Source organism: Tympanuchus pallidicinctus, unplaced genomic scaffold, assembly GCF_026119805.1.
Source record: "Tympanuchus pallidicinctus isolate F22 unplaced genomic scaffold, pur_lepc_1.0 scaffold7, whole genome shotgun sequence".
In the NCBI taxonomy this organism is placed as follows: Eukaryota; Metazoa; Chordata; class Aves; order Galliformes; family Phasianidae; genus Tympanuchus; species Tympanuchus pallidicinctus.
Window position 1 is genome coordinate 5,562,858 of NW_026294791.1, and position 18,443 is coordinate 5,581,300.

Below are 18,443 nucleotides of genomic sequence, written 5' to 3' on the forward strand. Positions count from 1 at the left end.
GAATGGCACTGTGACTCGTGGCATTTACTCCTGGTTCTGCCATGAGCAGACACCGCAGCTTTGGTGCCTCTGTGCTTCACCAGCATGAATTGGTGAAATTGGGATTGGTTTTTCTCCTTCAAAGACTTTTCAAAGAGATCCGAATCAACTGACATCCAGAAATCATTTTAATTCTCAGCAAAATATTATTATAAATTGTACTCCTTCTTTCTCCTCTTCGTGTTGTCTTAGATGATGAGATTCATCTCTGGAATTTTTCGAAACTAAAAATTATGTATTTGATTTAAAGAAAAAAAGGGGGGAAAGAGGTTCGAGAGTGATTAAATTACATCTCCCCCAGCAAAAACCTTGGAGAGAAGGAAAATGCTGACATCTCTTAAGAGTGCTCACACTCCAATCCTCCGCCTCCTGTACCTGATAAGCAAGTATGCCCTGCACATCGTATTTATCTTCCTCAGTCTAACATAATACCTTAATTAGAGTGTCAGGAACATTAGCTGATGCTGACTGTTGACAAATGTGCACAGGTGTAATGTTTAGGGAGGAAACTTAATTAAGATTTTGCATCAGACAACAGTGTATTTCATTATCTATTTATCATGTCATGCTCCAGAAATACGAATTTAGCTCAACAACAGGCACCTCTATGGAGCCCTGTAGTTGCCTTCAGCATGAGAAGAAACAGCAGGAATGGCCGCTGTATCTTGTAACAAGGCAACTCAGTACCAGTGACAGCTTCCTTGAGGAACTGAATAGTCTTACACTTGTAACTGAGTGTCACTGCAACTGTAGAAAAGTAAAATCATCTTGAAGGAAAACTATAAATTTAGTACAGAAATATATATGAATATTTAATTTGTTAATTAGAGCCTGAATTTTCCACATTTAATCCATGCATGAAGGATGAGTTCTTCATTTCCAAGACAGTTTGAGTGACGCTAAAGAAATACTGCTCTCCACAGGGAAAAAAGTGAAAGTCTTGTGGCTTAATTCATCTTAATTCAAAGTATGCTTGGATGAAAAATCTCCACTAATTCAACCTTTCAGCTGAGTTGCAGGCAATGATGTTAAATAAATAACACTTTCTCTTTTTAAAAAGCCAAGTCTTTGCTTTACACTGCAAAGAGAATCTGAGCACAATGCAGAGCTTTTGCCATGCTGTACAACATAGGAATCTTTCTCTGGGTCCAGCTGAGTGCAACATGCAATACAGACCTGTCCAGCACACCTGCAACCATCAGGCACAGCTGCTACAGAACTGCCTCCAGTGTGCTGATCTGCATTTCATGTGTGCAAACTTTACTGACCTTTTCCATTTTCTCACAACAGCGCCAAGAACCAATTTATCTTTTAAACACATCCTTTATCTTCTTCAGCTTCATCAGTTTCTTCTTTTCAAACTTCACATAAAAACTGCTTTTCCTTTTTTTTTTTTTAATTTCCTCAATCCTGCTATTATTTCACTTAAATGCTTCCAGCAGAACAATTCCCTCACAAGATAAAGCTGTATTCTGCTCTGATTCTGCAAGACCTTTTAAAAACACTGCTTTGCTCAGGAGGTTTGCTCTTCTCCCAGCTGCTGACTGGTTTCAAAATACCAAGTTTACCAACTGCTGTCCATGCAGACCACAAAATGTATCACCTCCTTCACTGCTGTTCAAAGATCCTGTCCCTCAGCTTTCGCAGCACTGCTACATCTTGAAGACACTGGTTTTCTCACACCAGACATCAAGTATAAAATTGAGATGCAGAGTTCTTACATACTCAGCAATCCAACTAATACATGCTGCAAGTATACAGCATAGATGTGGAAAGCAAATGCACTTTTATCTCCTAGTTCACTTCAAGTGTGAAGTTTGTCAACTTACCTCAAGTAAAGCTTAAGCCAAAAGGTATTTGCAATCTTCTAATACTTTCTATTATTTATAGTACTTAAAACTGAAATTAAAAACCTGAAGAAATAGCCTTTCCTGTTTTATTAACACTAAATGGAACTGCATTCTTCCTGTGGAGCCATCATCACTTGCTCTTAAAATATGCACTCATCATGAATTTATGGACTGATTTTGAGGCTGTTTTCCTTAGTGACAGTGATAAGAATAAAATTCCTTTAGACCCCAAGTCTTCCAATCACACAGAAACCGCAAACAAATCTATTTCTTTTAAGCATTACCTCATTATATCTGTTGCTGGGAATTTTGATGCTGGTTTTTCTGACTTCCATATCAACCACTAAGCCTTGGACCACCGGCAGCGTGTACTGGTAATTTCTGAAATCCTGGTAATTAAAACAAGTTTGTAGAAGTTATGTGTGGTAATCGTCATTAACATAGCAGGTTTTTTAACTACCTTAGTGACCAATCAGCTACCTCATTAATATAACTGTAATCAGTAACTTGAAAAGCAGGGAAGGAGGGAAACATCACAGCTTGTAACCCACATAATGAAAATACACAAATGAAAAATCCTCATCGTGCCTGTTAGTCGCTGTTATTCCACTCATTTTCTTACATCAGAATTAATATTCTCCAGCCTTGAATGCCATCACTGTATATAAGAAAATTTGTTCTCTGTGTTCTATCACATTCCTGGATAATTAGCTTATCTAGCAATGACATGAAGTCACACGTTAAAGAATTTTCGATATTGAACACATCAACAATGTTGGAAAAGCCAGCAAGTTCATTTCAGTTGAAGCCCCCTATAACCAGAGCACTGCAGATAAACACTGTGACAAGCCAGCACTGCTGGGAAGTGATCCAAGATCCAAGAACTGCTGCACTTACTGCCAGACCCAAACATCCTCCATTGGCCAAGGTGGAGGTGCTTGTATGGGAGGTGCTGTTATGGGAACCTCTCCAGCCCACATGCTGTCACAAGCTAACACCCAACACCAGTAGTGGCAGGCAATTCACCCAAATGCCCACTATTCCCTTCTGACATGTAGGCATGCAAACTACTACGTGCAGCAGGGGCCCAGTTCTCCTCACACTGATTGATGCTTATCAATGGAACAAGGAAACAGCCTCAGCACTTACTGCAAGGAGGTTCATAATGGTGTGTCCAGTCTCTCCAAACAGAGGTTTACGAAATCTGACACTAAAAAGTGGGCATGGATAAACTAGGATAAAACAGAAAAAGTCAAATTCAATTTACATACTGAGATTCTGAAAAAACAGACTTAAATACAATCGCCTCAGTTGAATGTGGTAACCAGCTGCAAAAGAAAAGACTGGAAAGAAGACCAGGGTTTAAAGAGCAAAGAGAAGAAGGGTACAATCCTTTAACACACCTGACATCTCATGGCTCTTTGCCCACCACACTCTAAGTAGGAAGAACAATCTCATGGACCACTACCAAGTGCCACACTGCAACCCTGAACTTCATCTCAACACTGACTGCAAAGATAGCCTAAATGTTTTTTTCAACATACTACTGGAAATGGCTTCTCCCTTTTTCATGGCCATCCTGTTTTCACTACAGCACCCTAAGCCTTTAGCTTGTTGCTGACATATGTGACACTCAACAGACAACACTGAGATTATTTTATTTTCTGTTTTCATAATCCCATTAAAATGTGTCAAATTCTCTACAGAAGCATGTCAGAAAGAATGAAAGGGATATTTACAGTATGACAACAATGTGAAATATCTGCATTCCTTAGCTGACTTAGCCATGCTTGTACAACATCTATGATGCAATTCAATGTGCAGTGTATAGATCTGGCTCCATCACATTACGTTGCAGCAGAAGTGATAACTAAGCTTGAAACATGACTCATGCAGTCATATGTAATGTCAGTGTTTGCTAAACACAAATGTGAAGGAAGCTTCCTAAACTGTCCTCAAGCAACCACTCACCCTGATTTTCCAAAGTGCCACACATCTTCATAGCTTCCACTGCAGTCACAAGGAGCTGCAAAATGCTCTACAGGTTTGAATAAAAACATCACCATTTCCTTATAAACTACAGTGTTTGTACACTGGTGAGGCATCTAGAAAGTACCACAGCTCCTGCACAAGCGCTGCACAACTGACCTACTCAAGCACAGAGTCCTGATGCAACAAGAAGGGGAGCTGTGCCAATCACAGCAGCAGACAACCAAGACCGCAAACTTCTGGCCTGCCCTGGTGGACAGACTTCCAGCAGTCTCCAGCAATCATCAATGTCTTTTTGTCTTATTCCATTCTAGTTGTTACGACTTTGTTTAGCTGAAACGTTCTCTCCAGCTTTTTACTGGTTGCAACAGAATTTTCCTAACAAGCTGCCACATCAGTTGCCACTGTGCATATATTTGCTGGATAACGAGCACACTTTGTGTTTTTACAAAAATAAAGGCAAATGCTCTTCCTTTTCAGCTTGGAAAGAACTGAACAGGACAAATGAGTGCCTTTGACATAACTACACCAGCTAACTCAGACTTGTTCTGCACACTGCTCCCTTTCAGGTCATCAAGTGAACGACAGATAGTGGCTCAGAATTAGATTTGTTTCCATAAAAGCTCAACCATTATAGTTTTAAAAAGGCTGTAGGTCATAAAAAGACTCCAGGGCTGCTGTGCTGTTACCTGGATGCAATGTGGGCATGGAACACCAGTGACAATAATTCTTACCTGCCTGCTGAAGCTCACACTGCTTTGGCAGGTAGCAATTCAGGACTGGGTATGCGCGCTCTAAACAGAATACATTATCCTGCAGGAATAACTGCAGCTAAAAGAACACACATTACTTACATCTGTATTCAGCTCCAAGTCTCAGCATCAGCCGAATGGGGAACACTTTAGCCCAGGGCGTCTCCCATTTCTGAATGAGGATGCCAAACAAGTAGGGTGGGGTTGGGAGCACCAGGTCCTGCAGGGACTGATACGTAGCTGCAACGTACAAGAACCCTCCGTGTTCTTTGCTTCCCAGAAAGCTCTGGCTGAAAAAGGAGTGTCCCAGGTTGCCAACAACGTTACCTATGAATAAAAATGCTCATTACGTCACTAGATTGAGAGCTGTATCAAGAATTTAAAGAGTTCTTCTCAAATATATACAATGCCTGCCCGTTTTCCAAGGAAAACAGCAATATCCTGACACATATTTTATTTTAGAAAGGAGCATACATTCTGTTTTGTAACCAACTGAGGTAGGTATGATTCAGCAAAATCTTCATGAAAAATGACTCAGAGGATTAAAATCAGCTTTAAAAAAAAAAAAAAGAAAAAAAAAAAAGGAGTGCAAGGTGGGGAAAGAATGGTGAACTGCCTTGACCATTTCAGTCATCTGCCTGTTTCAACTAGCCAAAGAGGTGCAACAGAGGGGATGATATATCCCAACGACAGTTGAGGAGAAGAAGGGTAGTTCAGGACAGTATTGCTGCCTGCACCTATCTGCTGGCACTACAAAAGTGCTCAGTGAAAGCCTATGTTAGGTGCCTCCCAGGCACTCAAGAGATTTCCACTGCAGAAGCTGCTGATGACTGAACCAAATTTTCAGAGCCAGCTGAGATGAGAGGAATTGCACACCTAGCGAGATGCTGAATGCCCACAGGGCTGTCCTTTCATTTAGGCAAACCACCAGAGTCTGTCTCTGTCATAGTGAAGATCTGGGTCATTTCAAGAATTGCACATAAGAGTATTTATTTAATTAGTGCATTTTATGTAAAATGCAACTGAGACAAGCACAGGGGAGAAGAACCACTAATTTTCACTCCAATTTTTCTTCTTTGATGCTCTTAAATTCCAGAAATGTTTATGCTGGAATGACTGAATTAATCTCAAAGTTCATTAGGTTATTATAGCATCCAATGCAGTTTAACATCATGGCAAAGAACCACAGTGTAATTCCAAAACAACAGCATGCAAACAACCAGAAGAGCTGATCGTAATTCTCCATAGGAAGATGTGAACATCAATAGTGCTGATTTGCTCTCAAAGAAAAACAAAAGTAAGCTGAGGGAGCGTGGTGTGGTTGATCATTTGATCACACTACTCCTAACCGTGTGGGTCTGAAGCTGCCATGCAGACCTGTGGGCCTCTGAAACCCTCGGCTGCCCATGCCGTAGGCAGAGGGACTGCTAGCCAGGAGGTTCTGCTCCTTCCTCCCTTACTTCATAATGAAGCATCTCTATTTGAACTTAAGGCAGAGAAGGAAGAAGTGCTGTCCTGCTTCTTCAACATGCACATCAGCTGTGCAATTTCTCCCTCTCAGACATGCTGAGACAGACACACAAACGCTGCATCTTGAGCAAAAACACAGGTCACAGAAATGCAACTATGACATTCTCAGAAGACAAAAATAACGATTAAGTTAAGCCTTCTCAAATTCTGTAACTCAGAACAGCCAAAAAATAACACACTGACATGTATAAATGCAATGAAATAAACACAGCAGGCACAGTTTAGGCCAGCAAAGGAAAGCTTAACCAATGAGTCCTTCCAAGCCTGACCCTTACTCTGATCCACCCCTAAAGTCCCAACTCACAGCTCTGGCATGAGAATAGTACAGCTAATTCCTGCTCTCACTCCAGAGATGTGGGCCACGCTACAGTGCAGCCCTCCAGAACATGATCACCACTGGGATTTCTTTCCTTCACGTGACTCACGCAGGGATCTCCTGCATCAAGTACAGCTACTGGTAGATCACTAAACAAACGACTTATTCTACCCTCCAATTAGCAAACACACTCACAGGTGTCCCCGCTATTCAAACTTGGGTAACCTTACTGGATTTGTATTTTGGTTGGTTTTTGTGCTAGTTTTTTTTGCTCTGCCCATAAGGTGCTGCACAAACTAAGCTCTCAAGTTCTCTGTTAAAGGCCATCAGGCTTCAGCAGCACAGGCATCTCTTTGCCAGGGTCAGGCTCATTCACAGCTTGCTGCTATCCTGAGTAGCTGATTTTTAATTTCACGCAATCCAGAGCTGACACCTCCAAATGGATTCCAAATTCCAAAACTCTGACAGTGATTACAACTTCCGTAACGCTCAGCTGAGCACAGTTGATGTAAAGCAGTCAGTCACTAATCTGAAAAATTAACATGATTAATAAAGCTACATCAAATGTTGCCAGCTTCTGAGAAGCACTGCCCCTGCCCATCTGCAAATGCATTTCTGTCAGCTTGTGCTGTGACACTGCAGCCTGCACAGTGACTACTAATACTAGAAAGATGCTGCAGTTGGTACAAGTGCAACCTAATGTATCAGCTCATGTTCACGAAAAGATTTTCTTTGTGCCAGAAGCTATTTCAGAACCTTTCTATCTCAATTCATTTGCTTTTGCAGTTCCCACCTACCTTCAGTAATTTCCTCTTCATTTATATTTCCTTTTTTCCCTTCCCATATGTTCTTATCAAAACAGAAGCTATAGACCTCATAGTAAAATTAGTTGATGAGGTTCTTGGTTCCAGACAACATGACCAGAATAATCAGTACATAAAAGGAACTTACGAATAGGACAGAGACAGCCCTTCAAAATGACAGCAACAGAACAAGAGGGAATGGGTTTAAACCAAAAAAGGGAAGATTCAGGTTAGATGCTAGCAGGGAATTCTTTATTCACAGTGCAGGAAGGCACTGGCATGGACTGCCCAGAGAAACTGTGGGTGCCCCATCATCCGTGGAGGTGTACAAGGGCAGGTTGGATGGGGCTGTGGGCAGCCTGCTCTGCTGTGGTGCAGTCCTGCTCGTGGCAGGAGGTTGGAACTGGCTGGGCTTTAGGGTCCCACCCAAACCATTCTGTGGTTCCATGAGAATACCACAGATTTCATGATGTGAGACACTGCCCACAGGGATGACAAAGCAATCAGACACTTGTAGTTGTGACTGATGCCAAGTGCTGCAGCAGAACATGACTACTTTTTTTCCTGTTTCAGGAGACGGCGTTTCAATACATCCTTAACAACAAGTTTTTCAGCTAACAGCAATATGAAAAAGCCCTCAGGATGAAATCTGACTCTCTGCCGTTCAGCACTTTGCTACCACAAACACAGCACCACCAGTTATTCCTACTGATACAAGTGTCTCACAGCGTAAGCTTCAGGATGTTACAACTAAGAGGACAAACTGTGATTAGGCAGTTGTGCTGCAACTCATCATTTATGAGAACATGCAAGAGCTTGCTTTGAGGGAAGAATCAAGGAAGTGCCCTTTTCACCCAGCAAATCCAAATGAAAAAGCCACTCTGGGCTTCTACAAATATTTCTACCCTGTCTGGGGGCTGTCTGCCTTTCCTGTCACGTCTCTGAAGGCAGTTCCAAGTCAAGGCCCCACTGATAAGTTAATATATACTTACATTTCTCAGTAAATTCCCATTCACTTTTTATTTATGTGGATACAAAGCACTTAAACCTGTCACACTGCTACCTTAAATAAAGGGGAGCTATTACCAGTGTGACAAGGTCAAACCAGCCCACTGCACCGTTGCACATTAGGAGCACAGAACTGTATTTCAGAAGCTTGTACAGAAAGTGTAGCTGTCAGAAGAATCCTCAGAAAAAGCTACCTTAATCAAAAACACATTTAATTTACAAAATATCACAACTTCCTTTCTAAAGAAGTAACTGTGAACAGAAAGTGAAGAGAAAGGTGCCTTTTCTTATATTAAATTCCAGGACATTACATCAGACAATTAATATTATTTAGGAAGTGCCATAAATCTGCACAATGCACCTAAAGCAGCTCTGCAGGAGGTATTTATTCTTTTCCCAGCTATACTGGGTTACTCTTTATATATCCTTAATCCTAAGCAGCTCTACAAATTCCTTTAAAACAAACAAGCTTGTTTGATGTGGCTTTACCTTCAGTAACAATTCACACTGTGTCCTGAATTCTTTGCTTAAGCACCTTCCTCTGATGAACTCTGCGTATCAGCTTGACAATCCCTTCTGGGTTCAAATAAAATGGTTTATACCAGAAAGTATTCCTGTATTCCTTTATTGCACTCAGTGTATGATGGAGTCACCTCAGTACTTTTACCAAAAACGGTTGATGTTAAATTCCTGACACATACTCCATGTTGTTCAGTACTAACATCTAATCTCAGGGAAAGCACGTTCGGAAGAGAGAAGGCTGCACCCATGTGACCTCATTCCACCATCACCAGTAACAGCCAAGATCTGCCAAGTGTCTAACACCATGCCAACATCCTGAAAATTCAAACATCCAATTCCAGCAGCAAGAAATGCAAAGCAAGACTCACTTGGGATCAATTTTGGCAGACAGATTTTCAAGAGCAAATGAGCACATAAACCAACACAAACCCAGTCAGTGTTAACAAAAAGGTCCACAAAGAGACAGGATTGTGGATTTAACTCAATCACACAACACAACTGCAACAGATGCCATTATTGAAAAGAAAAATCAGAGTTCTGATCATACTGAGCATCTTTGCATTGAAAAATATCAGCATGTAATTTCGAAAGAACTTATTCATATTGGCAACAGGTGTAAAGTCTCACTTACTATCATTGTGAGCAGTGGTTATCAGCATTCAAACCTTCCTCAGATCAAGATGCAGCAGTCTTCCAATCACTCTCTCCCCATGCTCAATTTTGTATCCAGTTTTCATGCTACACTTGCAGAGCACAACAGTTAAGCTGCTCTCTGCTCAGAGTACCCATGGACTTCTCTGCGGATCTTATGTTTGAGCTACCAGCTTACTTAAATAAAACCAGGCAAAGTAAAAGAATACATAAAACCGTGCTTGGGATAGAACATCCAGAAGTCCTTTCAAGCAGTTACCATATTTGCCCTCTCATTACAAAAGTAACAGTAGCATTCATCGTTTCCCACCAAAGAGTTCACACGCTAAGGGTAGATCTGGCAGCTCTGCATTAACAGCTTCAAAGTACCCTTTCAGAGGAACAGAAGTTCTCATTTTTCCATTCACCAGACCTCCTCGCAGGCTAATAGCCAACAAAGATAATCAAGGCATTTCTACTGCAATAGTAATTCTCCAACTACAACAGAAATCATTAGCTTTCAATTTCAAAACAAGAAAGGCAACACAGCAGGGAGCTTGACCGGGAGCAGGAAGATTCTGAAGGGCTAAAGGGAAAGTAAAACAAGGGAAACAACAGCAATTAATACTTGTCTTAATTAACAAATTTAGAATTTATACCTCACATACATACAACCCAAAGGGAAAAATACCATCTTAACTTCAAAGTACCTCAATTGCTTTACAATTATGAAGTCCTGACACTAAAGTTGGTGGTTGAGCACTTCCCCTAGTTAAGGTTCAGAGCACCAGACTGACATCTTCTCCACACTGAAAATAGAGTTGAAGCAGAAGGACAAACCATGAAGCATTAAGCACACGCACCAAATGCTCCTGCCAGTAGGTGGAAAGGCTGGGCTCTGTTGCAGCTATTGCTAAATCCATGCTCTGCATTTGGCTGAGCATGCAGAGCACAGAACTTGGCCTGAAGAAACCAACTAACCTCTGAGGACAGCAAAAACATCTCAGAGGGGATTTGAGACAAGTTCGAGCTTCTGTGTTTGAATGCAGAACTCAAAATTGAGGAGTTGAGGAAAAAAAAAACTGAGCTAGTAAATAAATGCAACTCCTGGAAAAAAAAACAAACCACTACAGAGATATGCTTTAATTAAATAATCAAGGTGAGAAATGCTGTATGATTTGGTTCAAAACAAAACCAGCAGCAAAACTCAACCATTTCCAAAACAAAATCATTATCACTGTATGCAATTCTTGTTTCTGTTCCATTAAAAATTACTCACTGTGCCTTTTTACTTTATGACCGTTTTAAAACATTTACTAGAGAAGAGGAATAAAAAACAGCAGAGTTTATTTCAGTTTCCTCACAGCAAAATACATTTAAACAAACTTTTAATATCACGAAAAATGAAACTGTGAGGTGGGGTTTCAAACAGCTCCTGATTTCCACTGGAGATTCTCATTTGCTCTGAACATCTGTCATTTAAACTCTAGGAGAGGCCCAATACCTCTGAAATGAACAAAGCTGGAAGAATGGACGCATGTATAACACAAACTGCTACTGCTTCCAGGGGATTGCAACCACCCAAGTGAAATCAAAGAGGCTGAAGGGATTAATGTGGAAAATGACCAGAGCTGCAAATATATACTTCTCCCTCTCCTGCACACAACTTGAAAAGAAAAAAGGATGCAGATTGAGAGTGTGCATTACAAAGAGCTGCAGGAATTTATTGAGATGCTATGATCTATGAAAGTTTCAGTGTACCTATTTCCACTACATGTCTGAAATACAACACAGAGGAAACACTATCCAAAGAACATCACAGAGTAGAATTCTTAACCAGTGAAGTTTGGCTTCTAATGAAAAAATTGTACAATAGTAAGCAGCTCTTTACACAACCACAGTTGTAGGATATTAAATTATTGCCATGAGCACTAGAAAGAATTTCAAATATGTTATGTAGGAGTTATGAATTATCTATTTCAGTAATGTAACTGCACAAACATCACTGCAACATACACATCTGGTAGCACATGTACGTACCAGTGTGTTTGCACGCACACACACACACACACACACACACACACACACACACAGCATTTTCTAACCATCTCCCTCTGAGTAACATCATCATTAGAGGATAAAGCACTGTCACTGAAGTGAGGTTTGGAAAGTTATTTGTTTCCAGTGTATGTTAAATCCATTATGCCATGCAATAACAGCACATGCTGAACCTGGTAACCTCTCTGGACAAGATGACCTACGTTGAGTAAAGACATTTCAGGAGACAAAGACCTTTTTCATTACTCTGTTAAAGCACTGGATTCTGTCACTGCACAGGCATTTCAGTTAACACACAGAATCCTTCATAAATGTTCTGTCAGCGTATGACCTAAATATGATGCAATTTCACCTCTGGAAAACTAGCTGTATTTTCTCATCAGAGAAACCAAATAAGAGCTTTTCCTCACCATGCAAGAGTTTTTGAATTATAATGTTCAATCAACAGTCAAGAGCATAAGCCTATTTACTCAGCAAATATAAAATGTGTAAGGGTTTACATCATACAACCTTGTGACTGAGATACAAAAATGCAAAATTCAGGGGAAATTTCTGCAAGGTACAAACGTATATATAAAAATAGAGGAACCAAACTTTTAATTTGGTTTAAGATATTTAATACTCTACCTACAACAGTTCTCAAAATTTCCTTTCTGACTTTAAGCTGAAATGAAAATTTTTAGAAGCTATGTTATCAGTGTACCCAGGAGCCCTACTGAGTATCCTACTACACCTCCCACTAAACAAAGCTGAGCAATCATTTAAGGAATGTTTTAGCTTTATTCACGTTCTTAACCCAAGATCTTGCAGAAATGCCAGAGCAGACAATAAGTAATGGCTGCTAAAAACAACACTGAGACAGGGAGAGTCTTCCTGCTCCATTCCTGTAATACCCTACGTAAAGCCTTCATAGGCCAAACTTCCCACATGCTGACTCCCACAGGACAGCTGGATGATCTTCAGTGCAGTTCCCATGTCACCAGCGCCCCACTCACACTTCTGTTTGATAAGATGAACATTACAGTGGATGCTACTAACCAGTCATAAACCAGCACCCTATCAGCTTTGATCCTTATTTGTTTTTCATATTATCTCATACAAAAATGAGATTTAAAAAAAAAAAAAAAAAAAAAAGACATTTTTCTGAGTGACAGAATGTGTGTTTCCGGTCTATTAAAGTCAATTTTAAGAGATAGATGGAATTCCTACCTGCTAAGGCATCCCGATAAAGTTGCACAAAATGGTTAAAGATATCCTTGGGCAAACACTTCTCATCAGGCAAACACTGCAAGAGAATGACTATCTCAGACTGTCCCACTGCATGCATTCCTTTTGTGGTGAAACACCAGCACTTCCTGTTCACATCTGCAGAAAGGAAAAAATATATCAGAAAAGAAAATCAAAATTTCACAAAATGTGTCTAAATTTCACTACAGAACGACCGTTTGATCATCAGTTTTACAGCATACTTGGTTGTGATGTCTGTCACAGGAACAAATTAGCAAACACATCCATACCAAAACCAGCTCAATAACATGCAGTTTGAAACTAAGGAACAGCCGGAGTACTAAGGAACCAGCCAGACTTTTGGGATTAGCATCCCAGAGCAGACTTCTAGCAGCTTCTGTGTCCAAATTCAAGGACAGGATACAAATGGCAATAAAGGAAGCTGAGAAAAGGCCAGGCTGTTTGCTGTGCATATTGTGATCCTGACAGCTAAACAAGTTTCGGAGAGTGATCTCTCTTGAGATGGATCACTGAATCACTGTGTTCTGCTTCATATGAACATGACACAAGTATCAAAAATTAGTTACTAGAATAACATTTTGCCATCTGAATGTAAGCACATAAATGTAATGTTAACTAAACATTTGCTAACATCATGCTAAAAGATTTATAGACAACTTAAGAAGACTGAGTAATATCATATTTTGTCTATCAAGTCAGAAAGGAGACACCACAGAACAGAGAGAGATGGTTCTATCAATTTAATTCATATTTTCAGGGGGAAAAAAGAAATCTTCATCAATGTTTAAAGCACCAGACAGAATCCTTATATAATTTTAATTGATGTGATTAAGTAAAAAGTTTTCTGTGCACACTGAGACTATCTCACCAAATTAAAAAGCTGCTGCTGCTACAATAATATATATAAAATATCCTCCCATATACCAAGCCTTATTTAATAGCAATTAAAAAAAAATAACCACAAAATAGACTTACAATTTACAATTTTTACCATGGACAACAAATTAGCATTTAAAACAAACACAAGAGGGTCAGGGCCACCATCCTCCAGCTGCTGCATGACAGAGATCTGAGAAGGTCTCTCTTCTACAGCATAATCTATAAAAGAACAAGTGAACACACAGTGAAATCCTTCACTTACTCATAAAGTATGTTATGATCACTTCAATCTGATCCTGATGCTTTTTTTTTTGACACTTAAAGAATCACATATTGTTACATATTCTGATCTGATTTATTGTCTTCAAGGCTGCTATTTTCAAATTCAGTAACATTTACATGCATCACCCCCATACACCCTTAAGAAAAGTACAGTTTGTTTTCTAAATCAGGTTTGGTGGGTTGTTTTCTTTTTGTGTCAACTGGAGGAGAAAAGGGGAATCAAACACACAAATGTGTCATGGTGCCAACTGATACCCCAAAGAAGATAGCAATTGTTATTTACATCACAGCAAAGCACAGGAGCATCAGTCCTGGACAACACACAGTCTATCCCTATGTCACAGAACTTATATTTTCAGAGCATTACCTAATGGGAAGACAACAATATATAACCATATAAAACAATGTTCTTCACAGACCGTAGATGGTCTAACTTCACTGTAAAATGCATTCCAACATGATGTTTCAAAGATGCCTGTAGTTTCTCTCTCTGATTAGACCACTAAGACTAGTAAATTAAAATCTCCTATCCATGTGATTATAATCTTCTCTGTATTTAAGCCAACAAAAAGCAGTTGCAAAGAATTGTATTACCTTTTTTTCTAGATAATTCTAAAATACTGCAAAAAAAAATAAATCCTGTACACAACAGCATCTGAAACAAAATCAACTTAGCATACAAAACACCATTTACATGAGGTTATCCTTACAGAAATTGAAAACCATACTGTCGTTTCACTCCTCTTTGTGGAAGCAACTGAATAATAAGTACCCACTTGAACAGCCAACACAGGATGGGACAGATTTGTTTTGAAATGAAACGCTCACATTCTGGTTTTGACAATGTCCTACAGTCATGGTCACTTCTGGCTTAATATTAGAAATGACTATAGCAGCAAAATATCTAACAGGAATGTAAAAAAAAAAAAAAAAAAAAGGAAATCAAAGATGAAAAAATAAATTAATCTCAGAAACACATTGTAATGGATATCATGAATTAGCAGAAAGCAACATCAGATAAACAAACATACATTTTTTTTAAAACTTTTAGAAAATGGATTTTTCTGAATCCTCCTGCATTTGGATGCTTCAGAATGGGATACCACAATTACTACAACTGTCACTGCAGGCCAAGATGGGCAATGGTGACATTGTATTCAGCACTCTGTGATGCCTCAGACAAGCAGATGTCACAAGAGAATTACAGAGAAGGGAAGCATGAATATTCAGAAGGCTAATTAAAATGCATCTCTGCAAAATATTCCCAACAGCCCGATTAGTGAAGAAATGAACTCGAGACCAGAAATATGGGCTAATTTTCTTTTTGCTTTGTGTTTTACTTCTTACCATAATTTGATTGCAAGATGGGGTTCTTCTGGTTGCTTGTAGGGATCAATAGTACAAAGAGCGTGTGTGGGAACTGCTGAGTCACAGCCTGAACCTCTGATTGATCACCTGAGGTTGAGCACTGAGTCAGCCATGGGAGCACAGGTGCAGGCAGTTCAGCTGTGCTGCTGGAAGGGGGGAGCCTGGCTGCACCTCTCCTAGACCCATTTAAGGGCTGACTGCCAGTAGGAAAGGGTCTCTTCTAGAGATCCCCTCCTCTGGAGTTTCATAGTGAGCCCAGGATGTGGGTAAGCATCTTATCTATTCTGTTTTGATATAGTAACTGCATAGCCAAGCTCTCTGGTATATCTCATAACTATAACATCTGTACATTCACTGATTATATAGAGCGTCATGACATTTAGACAGAAGTACTTGCTGTGTATTTCTTCAAATGCTCACCATATTGATAGCATCTTATTTTTTAAATAAATATAGTAACAACTGAGTTAACTGCAACAGTTAAACATAAAAGCTAACTGCCAGCTTATCCCCTCACCTCCTTTTACTCCAGTGGAGATAAGAATCGGAGGAAGCCCATCTTCAGGAATTAGATTCATTGCACTGCCAACAGGACTGCCAACCTGAGTTATACTTCCCGAGAATACAGAAGCATTATCAGTCTATAATAAGCAAACAATAAGAAAAGACAATATTACAGAAGAGAATTAAGAGCTACCTAATTAGATTACCTATATCTAGGTGAAGGACTTTACGTCTACAGCAGGAACAGAAGCATCAAGTAATCTGTCTCTTTAAAAATAGATTACGATGACAACTCTTGTGTGTGAACTTTTATTAAAGAGCCTGCTCAGAGACTGCATCTCCCTCCTCCAGCACCACACATACCAATTTCCTTTGTAAAAGTACATGCTAATGTACCCATGGCCATTTGCACTTGCTGAAAAGTCACAATGCTGTTCACGTGGAGCATGGTGCATTTAACACTGTTAGATCCCATCTGCATTTTCATGCATAAATCACTTCATGAGAAGTTTCATGCAAAACATTTTTCTGTTTTGTGCTATGACAATCTAATACAAACCCTTACTGGCAGTGACTCAGCTTTTTTCAAACATGCATTACATAAATGTGCTCCACACACAGCCTGCACAGCTCAAGCCTTGGAAGCCACCTAGCACATAAGCTTTAAACAATGCTTTAAATGCTCTATCTTATAAGCGTTCAATTTTAGGCCAAAATACACATTTGCTTCAGCACTCTGCAAACATGGAAATAAGTGAGGACACTTGCTAATAACATGCTAAGAGAAGCCTCAACAGATTTTCCACATTAGCCTTCCTAAAATCACAAACTCATATGACCAAAGTAAGCCTGGTGTTTTGAATGGTTACTAATGTTTCCTTACTTCTGCTGATAAAGCATTGTTGGTTACGGGCTTTGTTGGATCGTGCGATACTGCTAAGGTTCCTGTAGAAGTTGTTCCAGCTACTGTCAGCTTTGCTGCATCAGCAACTTCTCCATTGGGTAATATCCCATCAGCAAACCAAACGCGTCTTTGTTCTCTAGGTTGAGCCACTGGAGAGAGGAAAAAAAAGGTATTTAACATCTCACAGCAACTCTGACTCTCTATGGCAGCATCACACATAAACTGAACACTCATCTGCTGAGAGTAGTTTACATGTCCTTAAAAAACTTATGTCTCTAGAGAGGGCAGGAATGCCACGTTGGCATTAGCTAGAAAACTCACAGCAGATGAAGCACAGATATTCTCAACAACTTCTTAGTACTGCTAAACCTGAAAGGGAAAAAGAACAGAACTATCTCTTACCTTCTGCTCCAGGATGCTTTAGAACTCCCACAGGTACCATGACAGTGGGAGGTGGAGAGCTCAGGGCGCCCGATGCCTGAGCCTGCTGCAAAGGAGGGATAGTAGAACAGTATTCAGCAGGATTGTTAGGGTTAGGACTCTGGCTCGGGGCACTCATCATGTTCTCCCAGGCTTGAGCTAAAGCAAACAAAGAACAAGAAACATGAGCAGAGAAAAGTACCTAAGACTCCAAAAACGCTGTGTTAAGTTCTCAGCTGCTGTAGCTCTGGACTCTTGACACCTTAGAAAGACAATCTCTGTTCATTTAAAAGCTGAAGAGACTGTAATTTAACAGTGAAACACACAGCATTAGGAGAAAGGTCACTGATCCTATGCAATGACAATATCAGTTTGTACAGAAATATCTTCTGAAAACTTTAACAGTACAATTAAACTGACTGATGCAGAACGAGGCGTGAAGAACTAAGCATTTCTGAATATATATTTATATATCACATATATATCTTCGTCACACAGTATTTCATTAGACTTCAGTGGACATTCCTCATTCCTACTACAAGTGTTTAATAAATCTACTGAGATGTCCTGTAGGTTATTTTCTGTACATGACAAAAAGTCACCTTACATTTCTTTATATTCAAAGTCAATTATTTACAGATCAACTTATATTCTTCACTATAAAAATACCAAAAAACCCATATGCTATCAATTTTGAAGGAATTACCTGAACCTTAGTTTAACTACCCAAACTATAATGCACCAAAATCCTGTTGAAAACATCCATCACAGGGAAATCTCTCCTCTGTCCAGAGAAGCAGACAGAGTAGATTATACCTCCAAATTACAACAACAACTACTTCATCTGTAAGGAAGACTTGTAGCTATGCAAGTTACCAGAAAATTCAACTGTGTGTTTATAGCCTGTCCACGTTAGTTACAAATAAATGCAACTCTCCAGCCAGGCATAAATATCACACTACCTGAATTCTCAGAGCAGCTTATAAGTCTGAACAAATCACATGCATCTTTGGGTTCCTTTGGCTATAAGTTGTCATAAAGCCAATGTGAAGGTAACAAGACTGAAAAGAGAAAAGAAAAAAAAACCACCACAGAACACAAACCCTTCTACTTCTTCCCATCAATCTGCAAGATCAGTAGATTGAAATATTATCAATGGAAACAGTACTGACATTTGTGATGAAAGTTTAATTATTTTTAACAGCAATTCTGTATGCATTTAACAAGTGTCCTGAAAGACATGTTAAAAATGCACCAAAAAGTTACTTCTCCAAGATCTCATAATTAGAAAATTCATAACAGAGTGAAAGAGCATTTTTAAAGCCTTCTCTTGATCTACCA

The 18,443-nt window shown here is 39.6% G+C and overlaps 1 protein-coding gene across 6 annotated transcripts in view; it reads right to left on the reverse strand.

The window, feature by feature from the left end:
- Nucleotides 1-18,443, reverse strand: part of ZFYVE9 (zinc finger FYVE-type containing 9) — a 55,487-nt gene that overhangs the window by 5,772 nt on the left and 31,272 nt on the right. For 5 of the 6 annotated variants that reach the window (XM_052665724.1, XM_052665720.1, XM_052665723.1 and 2 more), the window contains 9 exons: nucleotides 17,085-17,261; nucleotides 16,662-16,831; nucleotides 15,792-15,915; nucleotides 15,254-15,361; nucleotides 13,721-13,843; nucleotides 12,707-12,862; nucleotides 4,733-4,957; nucleotides 3,039-3,121; nucleotides 2,174-2,278 (listed from right to left, as the gene is read on the reverse strand). In XM_052665724.1, the coding sequence (XP_052521684.1) occupies nucleotides 2,174-2,278; nucleotides 3,039-3,121; nucleotides 4,733-4,957; nucleotides 12,707-12,862; nucleotides 13,721-13,843; nucleotides 15,254-15,361; nucleotides 15,792-15,915; nucleotides 16,662-16,831; nucleotides 17,085-17,261 (1,271 nt within the window). The remainder of the gene's footprint in view (nucleotides 1-2,173; nucleotides 2,279-3,038; nucleotides 3,122-4,732; nucleotides 4,958-12,706; nucleotides 12,863-13,720; nucleotides 13,844-15,253; nucleotides 15,362-15,791; nucleotides 15,916-16,661; nucleotides 16,832-17,084; nucleotides 17,262-18,443) is intronic. The other variant, XM_052665725.1, reaches the window with a different exon arrangement.